The 20,971-nt window shown below is 40.1% G+C and overlaps 1 protein-coding gene across 4 annotated transcripts in view; it reads left to right on the top strand.

Moving 5' to 3' along the window:
- Positions 1-20,971, top strand: part of ZNF521 (zinc finger protein 521) — a 285,865-nt gene that overhangs the window by 227,613 nt on the left and 37,281 nt on the right. For 3 of the 4 annotated variants that reach the window (XM_090039845.1, XM_090039842.1, XM_090039843.1), the window contains 2 exons: positions 7,448-7,513; positions 18,868-18,999. In XM_090039845.1, the coding sequence (XP_089895971.1) occupies positions 7,448-7,513; positions 18,868-18,999 (198 nt within the window). The remainder of the gene's footprint in view (positions 1-7,447; positions 7,514-18,867; positions 19,000-20,971) is intronic. The other variant, XM_090039844.1, reaches the window with a different exon arrangement.

Here is a 20,971-nt window from a genome sequence, read left to right as displayed (position 1 = left end):
GAATGGAGGTTGGCATTACCACCAAACAGGTTCCTTATCACAAAACATCATCATCAGTGTAGTGGATGATGCCCAGCTGACTTCATCCTACCATGCTGTCAGTGAGTCTTGCTGAATAAGTTCTAGACAGGGTAAGGTCTACATGCAGCCAACTTCCATCTTTGGGTTCTTCACAACAATCCTACTGTAGATGTGGCAAAACTCACCATGTCACATATTGTCAATGACTGCCCACTGACTAAGTTCAGTGGAGGACTACAGGAACTGCACATGGCCACTGAGGATGCTATCGCCTGACTTGTCAATTACACACACGCTGACTGACTGACTGACCACCTCCTTTCCTCCTTAGGCATTTCTGTTCACAGAGTCTCAATTGAAAAGGTCTTCAAAATGTTCCTTCTGATGGGCCTTGATGGTTCCCCTTTCTCTTCCATCCTTAGGTTTCGAGGGGGTTGGTCCCTGAGTGTAGATGGCTTTGGTGGCATTGGAAAAGCTGCATATATCATGGATGTCAGTGAGATATTGAATCTCTTTCACATTGTCTTCTCACCATCTGTTCTTCCTATTGTGGGTCTTTCTTTGGACCTTTGCCTTGGCTTGTTGTTGGGATTCAGTTTATTTTGCTTGGAGTTGAAGTTGTTCTGCCAAGCACAAAAGACCTTGCACTAGTGATCAATCAACTCTCGGATCTCCTGGTCATTTTCATCAAACCAGTCTTGTTGTTTCCTGGTAGAGGATCCAGGTGTCTCTTTATAGGTGCTGATGATGGTGGACTTGAAGGTACCCCACATGTTGCCAACATTCTCCCATTGCCATTGATTGGAATTCACCAGTTTTTCATTCAGGCACTGGTGGAAGTGGTCTCACTCGATTGGGTTTTTTAGTCCTTCGACGCCGATCTTCTGTCAGCATTGCTTCTATTGCAGCCATTGCTTGGGAGCCAGTTTAAGTGACATAACCAAGTGGATGAGTTGGTGATCAGTTCAGCAATCATTTTCTCTTAGCATAGCTCAAGTGTTGCAGACATCTTTGTGATCCCAGGCACAAACAATGACAGACTCAGTCAGGTGCCAGTGATTAGATCATGGGTGTTGTCATGATGTCTTGTGTGTGTTTTTCTGGTGGAACAGGGTGCTGGTGATGGTGAGTGCATGCTTGCAAATTTGGTCAAGAGGAGGGTGCTGTTGGAGTTAACCTTTAATACTCCTTCCTTGCCAGTGGTTCTGTTCCAGAGACTTGAGTCCCTTCCAACTCTGACCTTGAAATCACCGAGAAGAGTAAGCCTGTCTCCCTCCAGAATGTCAAAAAGTACTTGGTCAAGGTTAACATAGAATTCTTCCTTGGTTTTTTCAGCAGCATCAAGAGTTAGGGCATGTGCACTGATGAAAGTGGCATATTGGCTCCCCACCAGTTTAAGATACAGTCATGAGGTGTTCATTAATTCTGATAGGGAATGTGTCGAGTTGGCAAGGTGATCCCACTAGACGCAATTATCCAGTCAGGAAGAAGGTACTAGACAGGCAACATTTAGGGCACCTTTTCTAGTCCATTCCCTGTTTGGGTGAATGAGTGGATCCTGAAGAGGGCTGCTCAGTTACAGTTGCTGAATTGCACTCCTGCCTCCTACTATTGTTTTGTTGAAGTGAGGGGTCTGTGCAAATCTTGCTAGTGCAGCTGTGTCCCTTTTAATGGAGTTTTTCATAAAAATTAAGGTAAAATTTAATTATTATTTTGCAGGTACTTGATGTACCTTACTGAGTTGGGGTTCTGATGTAGGGCCAGAATGTCCTGTGAGCCAATATAACATATAACATATGATATAATACTTTAGCATTTCAGTGAGCTAAATGCCAAGTAAAACTTGTCATTTGCATGGCATAGTCATTTTAAGTCAGATTTCCAATAATTTTTTACTCATTAATAGAATGCTGAGGTTGTAGGACACATGACCACATTCCAGCTCCTGTAGCTCACTCTTTCTTTTTTTCTTTCTACATTATAATCCTTTGTTTTATTCTTCATTGTATATATTTACTGTCTGGGAGGAGAAAGCTTTTAGCACAAGGACATCAACTCTGGATCTCAGTTGTTAATACCTCTCCTCTGTCTTTTTGTTTCTCTGAAGCATATTTTTTGTGGTTTGTTTCATTTCAGTGCTTGAATTCTGGCTTTTGGTAGTTAGTTGACCAGGTGGGGCCAGTATATCTTTCTCCCATACAGTTTTCACCTATACTTTTTTTTCTCCTCCTTTGCCATGTAACTCCAACAACAAACTAGAAATATATATCAATAAAATATTGCAAGATTAATGTCGGTATCCTGTAGAATTAACTTTTTTCACACAATAATGCATCACAAAGTCTACCAGTTCTAATCGGTCAAATAGTCAGTAGCATAGCAAGTGCTGTTGGCCTCTTGCTCTCTTCACCATCTTTCTCTTACTTCTGAAATGCCCCAGTTTTTCAAAATATGACTAGAGGGGTAATACTCCTCCCTGACCTCACTTTTGTTGTTCAGATCCAGAGTGTTAAATCCCTCTGCTCGCCTCCAGGTTTAAGAAACCAAAAGTTGCTGTTTTGTGTGTCGTGAGGGAAGTGAATGAGGGGGCTGGGAGACAAGTTCAAGCTACTTTACATCTAGGGTACTTGTTTTCCCCTTTCTGTTTGTAGAAAGACTGACAAGTAAGCATAACATGACTAGTGCTGTCAAAAAGTACATAGACTTGCAGGCTGCAAGATTTCTGATGGAGACACTTAGGTGGTTTTAAACAATGTCAGGGATTCAAAATGATGGCCCCAAGGTTTTCAGAGAAAAAAGAGCAGATTAAATAACTGTTTTTGTCCTTAAATATTATTGATATTTTTTAATTCCATGAGATTTCTTGATGAAGCTAAAATCTCATGGAGCTGGTCTTTGTTATATAGGCAGGGTATACAATATTTAAATTTTTAAATAGTAGCTTGAATGAACTTGTTCAGGTCTTAGACAAATTGTCATAAAGTAGAGAAATGAAAAATTTATTATGCCCAAAGCATCTTTATAATTCTGTGTTATAGCCTTAGAAATATTTTATCATTTTTTCGCAGGCAGTAATGTCAAATATTGCTATGCAAGAAGGATGACTATCTTTAATTATGGGCTTCCGTTTCTCAAACGAATGGAACATCTTGGTTACAAATGCCTCATTTGTCTCTCTCCTCTCTCTTACTCCTCAACTTTGGTAATAATAATAATAGTGGCTGAAAAAAAAAATCAAGAATCTCTTTCTCCTCCTAACTAATGAAGATTCAGGGCAAAGGTCCACTTACTGTAACACTGTTACAATAACCAGCATATTGTGTTTCTGTTAGGAGAGGAGTACCATTGTAATGTGACTCATCCACTCTTGCTGCTGCTTCTTAGCAGTGTTAATTATATTTAAGCTCATGTCATGTGCATATGGAAACACAAAAATAGGTGATCAGGGAGTAGAATAGTTTTGCTTTCTTTTCTTGTGACAATAACAGATCTTCTATGAAACCCACTGGCAGTATAACACCCCTTATCTGTAATGAGGTCATATCCCATGATGTGTATTAAATGCATTAAATAGTCCCTTGCTTATTCATTTATCTGAATTAATTTTACGTCCCCAATGTTCCCTGTTCATTCAGGTAGACGAAGTCTCACAGTGGTTCTAGCTATCACAGTTTTATCAGGAATCTCATGATATTTAGTGCTTTTCTTAATTTCTGGCCACTAAGTCATAGGAACCCATCAGAATCTCAGCAAATATTTATTCTTCCCTTGTGGTGACAGAGAATTGGTGGAAAACCTGAAACATATAGGTTAAACAGACCACAAGGCATAATATTTCAAATCTCATGATTTTTAAGGTGATCTCATAATTTGGGGGCCAACTCATGATTTTTTTTAACCCTTGCCATTGTTAGGAGTAGTGGTTTCATTATATTGTGCCTAATTTCATGTGGATCCAAACTGTTGTAAGGCTAGGATGGTTCATAGTAGGTAGGGTTTTATAACAGAAGCTCTGTAAGCAGAGAAGGAGCACACACTTATCCCTACACTTGTTACGCAGATATATAGCTTTATGATTCATTTCAGCCTTTAACTATTTGAGATGCTGAATTTTTTGAGACCCATGATAGCTGTGCAGTGGGTTCGTGCCACTTGGTACTGTTTTCCTGATTCCGTTCCACCTTTCCTAATGCATGTCCATTGTCTGATTTAAAAAGAATGCAGAGTCCTTATTTGGCTATTGCAGCTATGAGGCGCACAGTCGCTGACCAGTATGTCCTCTGTGAAAGGACTTCTGCCAACTGGGGAATGATTTCTCATGGCAGAAAAAAAAAAGGATGTGCTGTGCTGTGCACTTTGCTGCTCTTGATCAGGAGCAATGTATGCCCCTACCTGCTGCCAGCTAGCTCTTGTTGCTGACTCCAGCATACTCAGCTGACTGGGGAGTTGTCACCCACTGGGGAATGTGGTGCATGGACCAGTGAATTAGCTGTCTGTCTCTTCTAGCTCATTCTCAATTGCTGTGGAAAGACCCTATCTGGCTGCTTGCATAGGTAGATTCCCAAAACCACCTTCACTCCCCTTTGTGCAGCACAGGATAAGATTTACCTCCTCCATGCTAATGCTTCAAGCTAATACCTTAACACAAGTTGGCAGGCCAAACAAAGGGAGCAAAGCTAGCATGGGGATTGTGGTACCAAACAGAATGCTCCAAGGGGGAGCAGCTTTGGCACTTCTATTCCAGCTATCTCCCAGAGGTGATATGCTTGGTGTCTGGCACAGGAAGGGTGGGAGCATAAGCTAACTGCATGGCTGTATGAGCTTCACCTGCTGGATGACTGCATAGCATTAGCAGGGGGCTGCAAGAAGCTGTGATGGAAGCAGCATATGAAAAGGGAAGGTGTTGAGCAATATATTTCAGGGAGATGGCTGTGACTGTGTCTGTGAGTGGGTATTTGGCAGCTCCCTGAGTGCCAGAGGGTGAGAAGGAGGGGGATGGTCCAAGTCTAGGAAATAAAGAACAACTAAAACCCCACGGCTTCTGAGCCCCCTCCCTCAAGAGTAGTCTGGATTGTTCTTTCGTTCTTCTTTCTGGGGGGTTTTAACCCTTTCTCCTTAGGTGACTTAACACATGCATACTCCCACAGACACAAAATAAAAACCCAGTGGGCCTTTTTAGAAATATTTGAGCCAAAAAATGTGTTCTTGTAAGTTATTTATTAGAGAATTTCTCAGTAACAGGATAATTCCTTACAGTGGTCAGCCAACTCTCTCTTGCTGTTACAGTCATGTATTTCAAATCACATTTCAGATTTCCTCAGAGCCTTAGAAGTGTTACTTGGTTTTGGAGGAGTGTTAATCACCCCATAGTAGTTTAATATTATGCTACATTTTTCTTCAGCTCCATAGATCTTACCTAGAGAGGACATACATTGGCCTGAAAGCCTGTACATTTATTTTTTCTTATAACCATGCTGTATGGTTTTCTTTGCTAATACAGTTTGATGCCATATAGTTGTAACCTGCTGTTCTCTTTAATTGCATATTGTTAATAATTATATAGTGGTAGCGTTGTTGGTTGCTTGAGCCATTTGGCTGTAAAAATGCAGTTATCATTATTGCCATTGGAGCTCCAGTAAATTGCCAGCATTCTGTCTGGAGATGCATGCTTCTGAGCATTTCTCCAACAAAATTTGAACATGGGTCAAGTCAAGATTTCCTCTCACCTTTTCCCTACCCTCTAGGCTTCTCTTCCCCATCTCTACTTCCTTTACCACCTCCTCTCCTCCTTAAGCTTTTGTGTTCACTGTCTACTCAGTCTCTTCATCTTGGTGACCCTATTTTCTTTTCTTTGCCTTTTTTCCTGTTTTCCTACCCTACTTCTTATGATGAGTTCTTCCTTTTCCCTTTACCTCTTCCCTACCTCCTCATGACTTATTTTTCTTTCCCTTTCCCCAACTTTTCCCTGTCTCTCACCCTCTAATGTTTTCTTACCCCCACTTCCCCTGTGCCTTTTGTTCCCTCTATTCTTTCTATTTCATTCAGCCTTTTTAAATTAGACTTCACATAGGGTAGAATATTGGGGAGGGGGAATGTCTTTGCCCTAGAGAGGAGCCATATAGCTTGGGTCTGACATTAATATATGTTTAAACAATGAGCATTTGCAATTTACAAAAATCACAAAAATTGCACCATATATAGGGCAAGAAAAAAAACAACAACTAAGCAACCCCGATTATTGTCTTTCTGCTTTACAAACTGGGAAACCTTTCACTGTAGGGATCCCTGTAATTGTTTGGGAACAATTCTGCTCTCAGATATACTAGTGTGAATTCATGTGGCCAATAGAGAATATCAAAATGAAAGCAGCATCAGTGAGAAAAGAATCTAGCCCTTTTTGTCATGGGAGCTGCCTACATTACTGTATAATGGAATAAAATGCAGAAATATAGGAAGGTTAAACCCAGCTGAAATTGAGCTTTCTCATGCTCTCCCAAGCAAAAACATCAAACAAAATTAGACTTGAATGATACAGAGGTTACACAGCATTAAATGGACTTTAATATTCTATATGGGAAAATTTCTAACTGGTGCTGCTGTTGGGCTATATGAAGAGTCGAGTTTGGAAGCCCAGTTCCAGTTGTAATTTCTACATTGCCCTGAGGTCCTCATGCACCCATCCCATGTTCCTTCCCCTCTTTGTTTGGAAGTTGAGGGGGAGGGAGGGAGCAGGAGTAGAGAAAAAGCAGTCAAGAGGACAGGAGGTTGGTGCATTCTTAAATGAGCTGAAGTTCTGGGTCAGTATGCCAGCTATAGCTGTTCACTTCGGCAGTTCCTTTACCTGTGTAATAAGAAGCCAGTAAGCTATATTCCTGATAAAAGCATTCAACTTTGATTTTAAAAAATTGTCAGTAGTATCTGCCTCTCCATATCTTTAAACATTAGGAAATTGAATAGTTGCTGTTCTAACAAATCATAATGTTCAGAAATGCAACAAAGTGATGTTCTAGTTTATTCTTTTATTTCTGTCTTTTATTCTGTTCTTTCTTGTTACTTCTTTTCTCTTTTGTTCTTTTTTTTTAATTTTATTTTAAAGGAAGCAGGCAATTCTTTATAGCTTGGATAAGCTGCTTTTCAGTGTTTAGAGACTTCCTCCAAACAAACAACTAGTGGCTTTGTGCCCAAAAAAAACGACCCTGACCCTTGCTGTACACTCAGAACAAAAACATACCTGATGAGAGTTGTGTACAGTACATAACTCGTACTGCGGGTCCACTGCTGTGTGGAATTAATATTGACTAGTCGACTGTCATAGTGCTTGAAGATGTTTTCCCTGTAGACCTAACTTTAGAACAGGTTGCATTTCGTTTATGCTGCTTGAAATATCCTCTTTCAATTTTACCAATTTGTGATTTTTTTTGTGCAGTACTCGAAGGTAGATATACCTGTACTTCCACCAGTTCCAGAGGTCCCAGACGGGTGGGCATTACTAGTAGGTATTTAACATCAAACAACAGAGAAAGATACTTCGAGCAAAAAGCATGAACAACAAGAAAAAACTGCACCTAACACAACAAGGAAATATTATATTTAAAGTGAATGCACAATGCTAAAACAAGCATTTGACTTCTATTACACTGTTCTTACTACCCTGTTCTTAATTCTTCCAAATACAAATGTGACATTTTTTATTAGTTATATTTTTCTCCTACAGTTTGATAACTACTTTACCCAGGCAGTCTCTGTTCAGATTGTAATTTTACTTTACCTAGAAATCTTGATACAAAAAACTTTCTTCTCTAAGAGAAATGTGTTCTCAGCCCAGGACTGAGAGCAAGGAATTGCGAAATTCTAATCTTGACTCTGACACTGATTGTGTTTGTAGCCTTGGGTAAATTAAGTACGACCTGATGCTGAGTCCAGTGATATTTAATGCATTTTATCATCGCCTTTGTTGGCCAAAGGATCAGGTACTTGGCAGCTCAGTTTCCTTATCTATAATAAAAAGATACTAATCCATACCTCACAGGAGCATTGTAAGGATTAAGGGCCTGATCTTGCACTCTTTTGAGCAATTTATTCCCATGAACAGTCTCATTTAGACAGACAAGAAGTCTGCTCACCTGACTTAGTTATTCTAATGCAGAAACATTTATGGGATCAGTCTCTAAATTTTGAAGAGGTAAATGCTGAGCTAGATTCATACTTCTACAAATAACTCATAAATTGCAGTTTATTCCCAGTGGTATTAATTTCTTTTTTTTCCCCCTACTTGCAGAGAAAATTATTTTCAGAATATGCCATATCACACGGGGTTTCATTGCAATGATTGGTGCAACCTTGTGATGTGTGTATGATACAAGATGCAACACAGTGTTTTCCTCCTTTTAAATAAAAAAACAGTATTAAATACCTTTTTCTGATACAGTTACAGACAAGGAGTAGCAAATTATGCATGTCCCATAAATTGGCAAATAGCCCTGTTGCTTAATTGTTGAACTCTCTCCTGGTAGCCGGATGCCCAGAAATGTTGTTCTATGGTGGAAAGGGCATTTGTTGCATTTAAATCTTTCTTACATGAACTGAAAACATGATAACTATTAAGAAATTAGGATTTCTAGGTGCAGAAGTCCTTTCTTATTGTATACCAGCCTCCCTGGGCTTAGGTGTTTGGGGTTTTAATAGAACACACTGCTTAGGCACATGTGGTAAAAAGACTTCACTTACATGCAGCCCAAGTGAGTGCAACCAAGCAAAAAAGTGAACAGTTGGTGAAGTGAAATGCATCCCTTGCTTCAGACAGAAATACAGTGGAGTGAGAGATACACTAGACTGGCTTTCTCTTAAGTTGAGTTCATTTCAAAATCTGGCCCTGGAGAGATGAACTTTTACTTTAATTGAGGAGGTGGATTCCAGTGCTTGTTGTTCCAACAGTCAGCACCCTTCTCTGGTTGGCATCAGCAGTAGTCTACAAAAAGCAGCAGGGTCCCTTAGCCTTGTCCCACAATGCTTCGGGGAGCACTGCTGGAAGTCAGGCCTGAGTAGCTCTCCTTTGCCATTTTACTGTATATTCTCTCTCCTCTCCAGTACAGGCATCACTTTAATAGCCAGTGTTAACAGGAAGGGGCTATTTGAGAAGCCTCATCCTTCAGCTTGAGAGGCTATGGTTGCCTGAAGATGACAAGAGTACGTTTTTGCATGGCTTCTAATGATAAAGAGAAGGGGAGGAGAAATTCTTCGTATTTTTCTCCCAACTTCCTTCAATGTGTCCCCTCCAGGGGTAGGCACAACATTGCCTTAAAAGTATTCTTTTTAATTTGAAAGAAAAAAAAGGGAGAGGGAAGAGGGACATTTATCACAGCAACAGATTTCCATACTGAAAAAAACTTCTTATAGATGAATTCCTAGATTCAGTCAAAATTGGATTGAGAATAAATGCCAGCCCCAATAATACTCTGTGTTGATATTTAGGCATGGCACTCCTATAAATGTATTACAGGCAGTCCTCGACTTAAGACATTTCGAGTTACGATGAACGGCACTTACAACATTTATAAACTGACATCCTGTTTCAACTTTCTGATGTCAGTTTCGACTTTACGATGCTTGATTTAATGCCAAGCTACGCCAGCAAACAAGTTCGCTGCATCACTCATCTTTCTGGAGAACATCCGTCCAGTTTTCCTTGAACACTTTCTTTAAGAAAGCAGACAAGACTCCAGAAAAACCTACAGCCAAGACTCCTGAGAAGACTCTAACCAAGAGCCCTTCAGAAAGTCCAGCAAAGTCACCTCATAGAAGTCCTTCCAAATCAATAAGATTGCTATTTACTAGGGCTGTGCGAAATTTCAACAGGCGTTTCATATCAAAGCTGTTTCAAATTGTTTCAAGTGTGAAACAGTGAAATCGAAAAAAAATAAAGGCTTCAAAACAGCTTTGAAGTGAAACAAGGGAACTCAAAACGTTCTGAAAGTTTCGAAAAGATTCCAGTTTCGAAGCCGGGCTTGCTTGCAGCTAAATAGAAACTAAAGACAGGGATAGGGAAGGGGGGGGAAGGACTGCTCTGATATTGACTGTGTAGCTGGCCAGTGGCTGTGATTCTTCTTGAGGCCCCTTCCAATCCCAGTGCTCTGGGGGAGGGATGGAAAAACAGCATAAAAAGCATTGTTTGAACTGAACTTTCTCTGTGCCTTCACACTTTACAAGTGACACGAGTTTTGCTCTGAACAGTTTGAGGTGCAGTTTCCCAGAAACCCTGCACCTGTCTCCTTGAAACTTGACAGGCTTTGTGGCCTCAGCAGGAGATACCATCCCTGCTGTTTTCATTCAAATCTGGAAAAAAATGACAAATTTATAGGCATTTTCGTGATTCCCCATTATAGCCTATGGGCGAAACGTTGAAACACATTGAAACAGCAAAACAGTTTCAACTAAATGAAATGGAACAGTGCTTTGAAATAGCAAAACAAAACACTGCCCCTTCAAACCAGCGAAACGGAAGTCAAAAAAAAATGGTGCTGTTTTGCACAGCCCTACCATAAGTACATTAATGTAGCTATATTATTCATTTATAATTGATTGAGTACAAAATTCTGGGTTATTTTTGTGAAAATAGGGTATCGGGCCTTGGTTCAGGTACCAATCCCCTATTTATAACATTGTTCCTATGGGAAAATTGGCTCTGAGTTACAACATTTCGACTTAAGATGCAGTTTTCAGGAACCAATTGTGTCGTAAGTCTGAGGGCCGCCTGTATATTATTTTGATGATGGGGGTGGATAAAGAGGAGACAAGATCTGTTCTCCACCCCCAACCTAGATAGTTTGTCATCTATCCTGTATACTACAAAACTGTCTTCCTGGTATTTTTTACCTCACCTAATCCCCATCTTCCTGGCACTACAGGACAGGGTGGGACTTCATTCAGGCTTTTTACATGATGTTTTTTTCAGTGGCAGGTTCCCTAAGCACTGTAAACATTTCCCTTCAGTAAATTCCAGCTGTATCCTTTGGCTGTAGTGCAGCTATTTCTTTCTCTCTATACTCTTGTGCTTTTCATGTCCATTTCTAAAATTAACACCTTGGCGGATAGTGTTTTTCATTGTTTTTTTGTGATAATGTTTGAGAAATTGAAAATGACAGAAGCTCTATTACAATCAGGCAGAAATGATGAACATGGTGTTGGATGTGACTTCTTGAGGCAGTGTTCATTTCAGCATCAAGTCTTTAAAGAGCCATTGTGTGTTTTTTAAGCAGGTGAAGAGAAAGACAGCCTGCTATTCAATACGCTCAAACTACTTGTTATAGTAGGAGCCTAGAAATTGCAGTTACCAGCCAGATTGAAAATAGAGTTAGTTATTTGTAACAAATGTAAGACATTTCTGTATTTGTGGGGCAGTTATGAAATATGTACACTATAATTAAAGAGAAGCACAAATACTGTAAACCAAGAAACAATTGGGTGGCAATATGCATTGCAAATTATGACACAGTGCTGCTTATTTGGTCTACCCCAGTTTTTAATGCGAGTTGTTGTAGCTAAGGGGTTACCTTTGATATCCATGGTATTTCCTCGTTACTCCTTAGACCTCTGGCTTATAAATGTGTGCTGTGAAATTAACTTGGGGAAGAGGAGAAGCAAAGTGAAGGAGAAGAAATTGGTTTAGGACATACTTTGCTTGGTTAAAAAAGAAATCATATCGAATGGTGTAGCTGTGTACAATTCAGGAAAATTCCAGGAACTGCACACCATTTGATTCCTATGCTGTATGCAGAGGGCAGAGTTTACTCCTACTCTTACCAGGTGCTTTCAAGTGTGGCCCCTGCCACATGATGATTTACCATAGTGGTTTATAACTTTGGACCTTAACCTATAGATGTTTTTGGGGAAACAGACAGAAGGACCCTGGACCCTTCTCAAGGGTGAATGAGAGTCTTTTTTTAAAGTTACAAGTTGGTCCACAGTAATGGCTGTAGCGTTGATCAGACAATAGCAGAGGGCCCCCAGTGGTTACTGTCTTAACAGCAGCATGTAAGCAACTGCTGAACATTTGCTTATAGATGCACTAGGTTCTTGATTTTATTGAAGTGAAAGAAGCACAGACTTGGGACATAAAGTCCAGAGGTGGCTTAAAGGGCTTCTGTTTAAAGTTGATATGGTAATGTTAGTGTTTTCTGGAAACTGAGTTCTGTGTTTGTTTGAGTTCATAATTCTGATTGGGTCTGAACATCCAAAGCATTGCAATGTTCTCCATGTTCTCTGCAATACAATTAACAAATTTGCTGATATGGATTGTTAGTAGGTAGCCATTACCTTTGTTCAGATTCATGATGGATGGGTTGTTTTGTTTTTATAGCTGATTATCAGGTTAGTTGCCCCTCAATTACAATCCACCTGCTTCCATTCAAGCATTTAATATTTCTGTAAATATTAAATATTTAAATGAAAAATTACTAACATTTATGTGGAATTGATTCATGTTTGAATTTATGGATTATCTGAGTAAAGATTACAAATAGAAATAATTACTTAGCCAAAGATTCTGCATGCATCAAATTATCTTTCAGTGCTGGGTAAACCAGCCTCATCTATGTCATTAGATCTTAACTATGCCTTAATTCATATCTTAACCCTAGATGCAATTTTAAGCAAAAGTTCTATAATACACATTGGGTGCATCTACACATGTTTATGTACTGCATACTAACCAAAATTCCTGTGCAGTATAGGTGTGCATCTACATGTGCACACCCATACTGAGCAGTTAATATGGTGACTTATGCCAACTTGAGCATAAATCGGATACCTACATGATGCGTTATTAGTTACTGTGCAGTAACACACATATAGATGCCTTACTGCACAGTAACACTGTGCGTATGGACTGACTTGAGACTAACTTTAGTCCCAAGTCAGTCCACACACAGAGTTAATGCACTTTAATGCCTGCATGTGTAGATAACGGCCTGTTCCCGCTTACTGCACAGTAATTTGCTGCACAGTAAATTTAAGCCAGTGTAAATGCATGTGTAGATGTCACCAATGGGTACATTGTTCTTAACTTTTTTATGATGTTGTTGTACTTCTAACATGAAGGCTATGCTGACTTGTTTTACAGTATATTACAAATATACAATGCATATTTTTCTGTTACGTTTGAAAAAGTACACGTTTTGTAGTAGAGGTACATTTCTTTTTCATCATTCAGCTAACTCATTTGCACTGTAATGTACTTTCCTATTCCTCCTCCTGATAGTTGCTGCTTTAATACCTATTTTGCAAGCAATAATTTTGTCTAATCCATACAGTGGTTGTCTAGAATTCCATAGCATTGCTTATTTCTTCCCTATAACTCTTAATAAAAAATAGGGCTGTGCCAACCTATTATATCCTTAATAGAATATTCTAATGGTTATTAAATCAATTGACTCTGAATCGCACTTTAATAAATGAGTCAGACAGTATTTTCCAATTACTGTCAGCCACCACCTTTCTAAAGAGCAGAAGATTATTTTGATTGAATTTTTTAAAGCTGTTCAGCACTTTTTTTGAGTAATAGCAAAGAATAGTAGCACTTAGTGTGAGGAAGAAGGTCTCTTGGACTGTGTTCTGGCATTCCATGGCCTTTTAGATTTATCCCAAATGTACACTGAAAATAAAGCCTTTTAGTGGCACATATTTATTTATTAGGGATATAATACTTTGCAGTGCTGTAGCACTTCATCAAATGACATGCGAATCATCAAGAGCAGGATTGTAACTGGATGTGCACAAGTGTGTAAGGGAAGCAAGAAGTTTCAAGAAATCACCTGAAGAGCAGTCAAGAACCCTAGATCTTGTAGGCCACAAAGTAACGAAACGACCAGAAACTCTCCTAAATTTGCCCTAGAAAGTTGGCTGAGGCTGAGAGAGGAATTCTTCTAACTTCTATTCTCACCATCACACCAAAAACTAGTACATACTAACAAAACTTTTTAAAAGAGAGACATCACTTTTACATATGTTCCCTCAGTGGGTCTAACATAGACAGTAACAGTAGCATAGACACATAGAGGCTTCTTTGTATCTATGTTACTAAGCTGGAATGCCTCTGAGATATAACATGGGGCCCCAATTCCATTCTTCTGTCACAGTGCTCATATTAAAAACCATTCTAGATCCTAGGTAAGTAAGTTTCCCAGTGTCACTAGGAGAAAAAAATATTATATCCATTTAAGAGACAGGTAATCTGAAAAACAGGACGCACTTTTACACGTGCTTGAATGCATTCTGATTAGAACATGTCAGAAAAAATACTGCATGGGTTATACAAATATGTTTTTGTTTTTTAAATTGATCTTCATAACCATAAGAGCCAGACCCTTTTGTTTTCAAGAGAAAGCTTAGATTCTGCAGAAGTTAAATGGCTTCTGTCTGGGCAAGTTTCCTATTGACCATATGTGAGTAGGCCAGTGGATTTTCAAGCCTTGTTGACAAGCCTTTAGGAAAATGAGTTTTGTGATATAAAGTAGGCCAAGTAATTTTTCTGTTAGTCTAGGGACATTCATTACACATTAACTGGTTTAAGTGATCAGAAACTGGTCTAAACCTGTAACAGAACAGATGTTCAATGCACATAAACCAGTCTGAAAATGGCTGAAACCAGTTTGAGATAAACCTGGTTGAATGTAGTATCAGACTTAACTGATTTGGGTCAAACTGGTTTATGCAATGTCTGTCCCAGACGCCTTGCCATCTTAAGTTAAACCAGATTCCCCCAGCATGCTCTCTGGGCTGGGCTCTCTGCTCCACAGTAAGGTCGGCACCTCCCCTCTGCTTCCTGGCTAGAGCTCTGACAGAGACTGAAGGCATCTGCCTGCTCCCTCCCCTCCCCCCAACTCCCACTCCCACTCCCACTCCCTGCTAACCAGGGATTACTCCTCTGTGCTTTACACAGACACACAGCATTAGCTAGCAGACCACATGCTGGCTACGGTCCCTGCTGTGGCAGATGGCACAAAGGCAGAATCAACAGGTATCTGGTAATGTCCCTCTGCTGTTTTCTTAATGGAGTGATAAACACTGTGTTATCAATTCCCTGCTGGGCTGGTCAGGAGGGGAGGGAGCCCCTCCCTAATCATAGTATCCTGCCAGGGCCTGGCCGTGCCCCACTCAGCTCAGTACTATAGAAGGGAAGGGAGGGCTGCTTTAGCCTGAGCCACTGCACACATGTGCCTGCATTTTTTCAGTCCAGAGGGGATGTCTTTTTGGTTACAAACTGGTTTAGCCTAGCCAGGTTAAACTAACCTGCAAAGATTGAATCAATTCAGGCTCAGGCTTTTTGAATGTCTGTCCCTAGCCTTAGTGGCCAGGAGATCATGCAGATCTCAGCGATATTGGACATATAACAAGGTCAAATTCCAGCAGGGATCAACTGTTTGTGAGCAAGTATAAAGTTTAAAACAGCCAATTTTTTTCTTTAGCATCAGGAATACATGTTTTTCTACCCATTTTTAGTTCTTCAACTAAGATAATTATTGTGAACAAGGCAAGAGAAAGCCACCCCTTGTTCCTTCATATGTCTATGTATAGTAGTATCTTGGTTTAGGAATCCATGTATCTATGGTATGTTTTGAAACCACCTTTCAAGGTTTCAGTTCAATAGACTGAGCAGAACAATTTGTTGCATTTTGCCAGTGGTAACTCTGGCATTAATTGGCATTGATTATCTTCGCCTTGATGGGTGAAAGATCCAGAAATGAGCACTCTCTGTCCCAGTTGCTTTCATCAGCCCAAACAGGTTGATGAAGAAATATCCACATAGGGTTGTAAATGCATAATTTATACCCTCTTGCAAAACACGTAGCTCTCACCACTGTCAAAGAGTAGACAAGATGGACATTTGGCCCTCCCTCATAGAGCAATTCTTGTGTTTCTAGCAAAGAATTTCCAGATGTAGGGATTTTTGGTTGTAGCCATGTTGATCTAAGGACATAGGCAGGCAGGCTTCTTTGGGTAGATGTGATATCTTTTATTAAACCAACTGAGTAGTTAGAAAGAAGTTCTTGCCAAGCTTTTGGGCACAAGCACCCTTCTTCAGGCATAGGGAATCTTGCTGCTCTGAGATCTCAATCTCAGAACTTCTTTCCAACTACTCAGTTGGTTTAGTAAAAGATATTGGATCTTCCCAAAGAAGCTTGTCTCCCAGATTTAGGGAAGCACCATAATTTCATATTGCTGCAAAGCAGCAAATCTGTTTCCTCTCTTTAGAACATAGTTTTCTTCAGCATCAGCTGTGTTCCAGGTTCCTCTACAAAGCTAGTCCAGGATTCTGAGGAGAGATGACCTTGGAGCCAACAATGTACAGATCACAGTATAGCTAAGCATATGAAATTCACATGCAAACCAGTTAGTAATTTCAGTCCCCAGATCCCGGTATCTAAAGTGAAGGCACCATTTCAGACCCCATGATTACTATTAGGGTGGGTGAAGTTAAGCAGGCTAATCTAGCAGTGTTTTAATAAAGAGTTTGCAAAGAACAAAAATATTCTACAGCTTGTTATAAGAAAAACTGTACTTGCTAGTGCGTACCTGGCCTTACTGAGGGCACCCATTCTGCTGCACAGTAACTGATAGGAAGGGAGAAAGGAAGAAAGAGATCTACTCAGGCAATAATTTTGAAGAGCAGAAATAGGCCCCAAAGTTTTTATACAGGCTGCTGAGGTTTATCATGTTGGAAAAAGAAAGTTGCATGTGTTGCATCATTATTGATGTTCGTTACTTAGTGGAGAGAATCTCTAACACATATCTGGCACTCATCTGCCCCCCCGATCCAGCACAAGCAGCACCCACCAGGCCAGGCCAGGCCAGGGTGCTGCCCTGAATGAGCACATCCTGGGACCCAGCTCAAGTGAGTGCCGTGGGCAGCAAACATCCTGGTCACTGCACGCTTGGATGGTCCACCACAGCAAAAGGGTCAGCACCAGAGGCCAGATTATGGGGCTTCACAGGCCAGATTTGGCCTTTGGGCCACATGCCTGATACCCCAGCCCTAGAATAAACACATAATGGCTTTTGCTGAAGAAGATATCTTTTTGCCTGTTTAGCCTCTGGGAGACCCTCCCACACACAATCTTGTGCAGTCCTTAGGGCTGTGGCACCCAACCTTGGGTCGCAACCCAAATCAGGGTTGCAGGGGTCCACCCCTTGCTCTACCCCTGCCACCTGTGGAGCTATCCCAGTGATCCCAGCCAGGCATGAGTGAGTCAGAAACAGGAGCAGGGGTCGCAACCAGGATTTAGGGCTTCAGCAAAAAAAGGTTGGGAGCCACTGCCTTAGGGTTTGTAGATTTTGTGCTAAATCTTACCTTTTCATTACAAACTACTCTTAAAGTCCTTTTCAAGGTGAATTTGCAGTAGCTTCAGATACAGAATAGAATCCACTGAGTGGCTTAGTTAATGCAGCGCTGAACTTTTAAAAATTCTTACCCTTTGCTAAAGTTTCAGTTGCTTACACCAAGGCTAAATTTAGACTTCAGACTAATGGGAAGTGAAAGATCAGCGATACAGTTGATATTATTTCAATTCTAGTAAGCTATTAAAGGTCAATTTGAGAGAAAGGTGTGACACCATTCTGTTTACAAGTTCCATGTCATGTTTTCTTTAAAGTAGTTGCAAGTCATTTCAAGCAGAATAAAAAATACTATGCATGTTATATGTGCTTCCATTGACAATATACAGCACTTGTCAACCATGAATGTTAAGTCATTATGGTTACTAATCACTGCAGGCAGTGTTAAGTTATGTAGACAGCTTGATATTTAGATATTGGGACTGGGGAGGGGTTCCTAAATAAAGGTGGGGAGGGTTGGTTGTTTGTTTTGGTTTTGGTTTGGTTTTATTTACTTGAGAAATGTGACCGTTACAATACAGTTTGTTATTATTTTATTTTATTTTATTTTTTTAGTAATCAAATACAGTATTTACATGCTAGATCAATTCTATTTGTGCAACACACTAGTGACACACAAAAGGACCTTTTCTAAGCTGTGCTCTGGGAATTGAGCCCTGTGTAGCAAGGCTGGAAGCCACATCTTACCTAGCAACTGTTTCTAAGTAGGACAGCCTTTGACTGCCCTCGTGGTTGAGTGGATGAATCCTGCAGCACCATCAGGAAAAGAGCCTAAACTCAGCATGTGGACCAGCTCTTGGAGGAGAATTGCAGAAAGCGTGAGGAACATGCAGCTAATAGAAGGAAGGGTTCTCAGGCCCAGGATCAGTGCCAAGGAAGCTTAAGTCAGGGAATGCTGAGGGGCTTTTTGACAGAAGAAATACTAGTATCCTAGGAGAGGGTGATAGAGGCCCCATACCTGATCATAGGATTCATGGATGTCTGTGAGAAAAGCCAGGAGCTGGCATGAGGAGGGAAAACTGGAGTGGTGAGAGAGTTAAGAGGGTATAAAACACATCATACCAGTTGGGAGAAAGGCCACTGTCAACCAGAGTGGCAGAAAGATTGTTTAAGTACACAATTTTCATCTTTAATAGAAGCTAAACATTTAATTCCGTGTGCATTCCCTTGAAAATATGTCCATTTGGTTTGTTAGGGATGTAAATTCCCTTTCCCATAAGTGATTTCATACTGAAATCCATCTGCATCCCATGGCAAATTTGGGTGGCAAAGCTGTGGCTTTAATGTCTGGATGTATATTGTATGTATTAAAACCCTACAGAATACTTTAGCAGCCATGGATTTTAGGGTCATTTGGTTTATCAGGACTAGATAAACAAGAAATACATACATCATACCGGACTTGCCATTTTGTTACAGCTGTGATGAAATTCCCCTTTCTTTTGATTTCTCCACCAGATGAAGGACTGAACCATGAATGCAAACTCTGCAATCAGACATTTGACTCTCCTGCCAAACTTCAATGCCACCTGATAGAACACAGCTTTGAAGGAATGGGGGGCACTTTCAAATGTCCAGTCTGCTTCACAGGTAGGAGGACAAGTTCAGTATGTTTCCTTGTCGTGCCCTTGCCTACGCATGCAGTTTCCAGTTTATACGGCCTTTAGGATTTATGTTGTGTTTTGACTTTAGGTCAGTTTGGGAGGGAATATTAGATCTGTGCTCATTAGTACTATTGATTAGAAAATATTTAAGAAGTCGGGGCTGTTGGAAGGTCAGGCATCCATCTGCATGAACTGCATTTCAAGCCTGTACATCAGAAGTTTGCATTTTTATAATTGCAAAACTGATATTCTGTTCAGTTCCTGCATATCACATCCATCACCTCATGCTCCAAACTTCCCAAGGTTAAAAGTACTCATAAATATGTGCTTTAAAGTTGTAGACACTTAAAATGCTATAACCAGGAAGGGGTGCAATGGCACAGCACTTAAAATGTCTTGCTACAAATCCAATGATGTGAATTTGAACCTTTCTCCAAACTTATGCCAAAGGCTGCCACATGCAAAGCATTCCCCTCCTGACTCAGCTGTTAATGGGCACAGGTCGTCTGGCCTGGTGACTCAGAGGCAGCCAGATGTAAATGCTGGCTACCCCATTCTTTTATGTGCCCTTGGCCATAGTAATTGGCATGTCTTAAGCATGGTAGCCCCCTGAGCTTATCAGGTTCAGGTGGATTAAAGATGTTAAGTGTAACTGAGAGCAAACTTTGGCCCCAGGGAAGGATAACTGTTTATGGTTGCAGAAGCACACTAACGCCTTTTCCTTTGAACCAGCAACAAGACTCCAGTTCGGTTTGGTTGTTGGCACCTAAAAAGGCAGGCCTTCGTAATATGCTTTAGGGAGTAAATCCTGCAGACTTTTCACAAAACAAGTTCTGCTCTCCATTACATAGGTCTAAAATCAATACAATTGTTCAGGTTGTTATTGTTGTTCACTGGGATAGATCCAGATGAGATAATAGCCTGACCCAGGAGAACTAGGAACTGTAAGATTTGGCCCATCATGAGTAACAAAAATGTTGCGTATGTAATTTATCCCCAGATCATCCTTGGAAATGAAAATACATTAAAAGGGTGCTGGCAGACTTTTAAAAAAGGGTAATAGAATGTATTATAGAATGTTTTATAAATTATACCCTAAAGTAAGATACGTATTAGTACTTATCAATGCGTAATCTTGCTTTACAAGATGAAAATCTGAGATTTACAAAACTATAGGAAAATATGACAAAACACACTTTGGGTATTCTCTCATCAATAGCATGGTAATTTTGGAAACTTCAGGGTTTCTGTTCTCCACTAATGGAGAACATTAGTGCATTCTCCAAGCATGTGCATTGATAGGCAAATAGACTCCTTAATATTTTCATTTTATTCCTCTTTGTTTGCCAGCTCTCCTCCAAATAAAACCTAAGTACACCCTGCAAAAGAAAATTAAAGTTGAATTTTTCTTCTTGCACATACAGTGGCTGGCACTGATTACCTCACTGTATTCAGGTTCCACATTTCTGTTAAGTTATAAAATTTAAAAAAAATACATAGTTCATTTTCACTGCACAGCTTGCTGTAGCAGTGTCTGAGTGTGGATAGTTCTGCCTTCAACAGTTTGCCTGTTAGGCATCTGCGTTCAATAATTCTTTCAGTGAGGCTGTTCTTTGTCTTTTAGTTTTATTATTGATTCTGCTAGGCTTTTTCTTGTCTTTGTGTACAAATTTGTAAGGAGGTAATTTTCTTTTACTCTAATACTGTGTATCTTAGTGTTCCAAGAGTTTAATGATGACAAGTTTTTTGGGGGGTTTAATGTAATATAAAAACTAGCATCTCTAAAGAGTACCCACTGATGATTCTCCATGTGAGTGAGATACCTGATAAAAATAATCCTTTAATGTTTGAGCCAGTAGCCTTGTAAAATGTGTTAAGAAGTATGGAGATAAGTCGATTCCAATCTGTGTGAAACCCTTTTTCCTTTTTGCTGATGGGGTAAATAGACACAGAGCATT

This window comes from Crocodylus siamensis, chromosome 3, assembly GCF_052110815.1.
Source record: "Crocodylus siamensis isolate JL-2025a chromosome 3, ASM5211081v1, whole genome shotgun sequence".
NCBI lineage: Eukaryota > Metazoa > Chordata > Crocodylia > Crocodylidae > Crocodylus > Crocodylus siamensis.
This window is presented reverse-complemented; position numbering and strand designations above follow the sequence as displayed.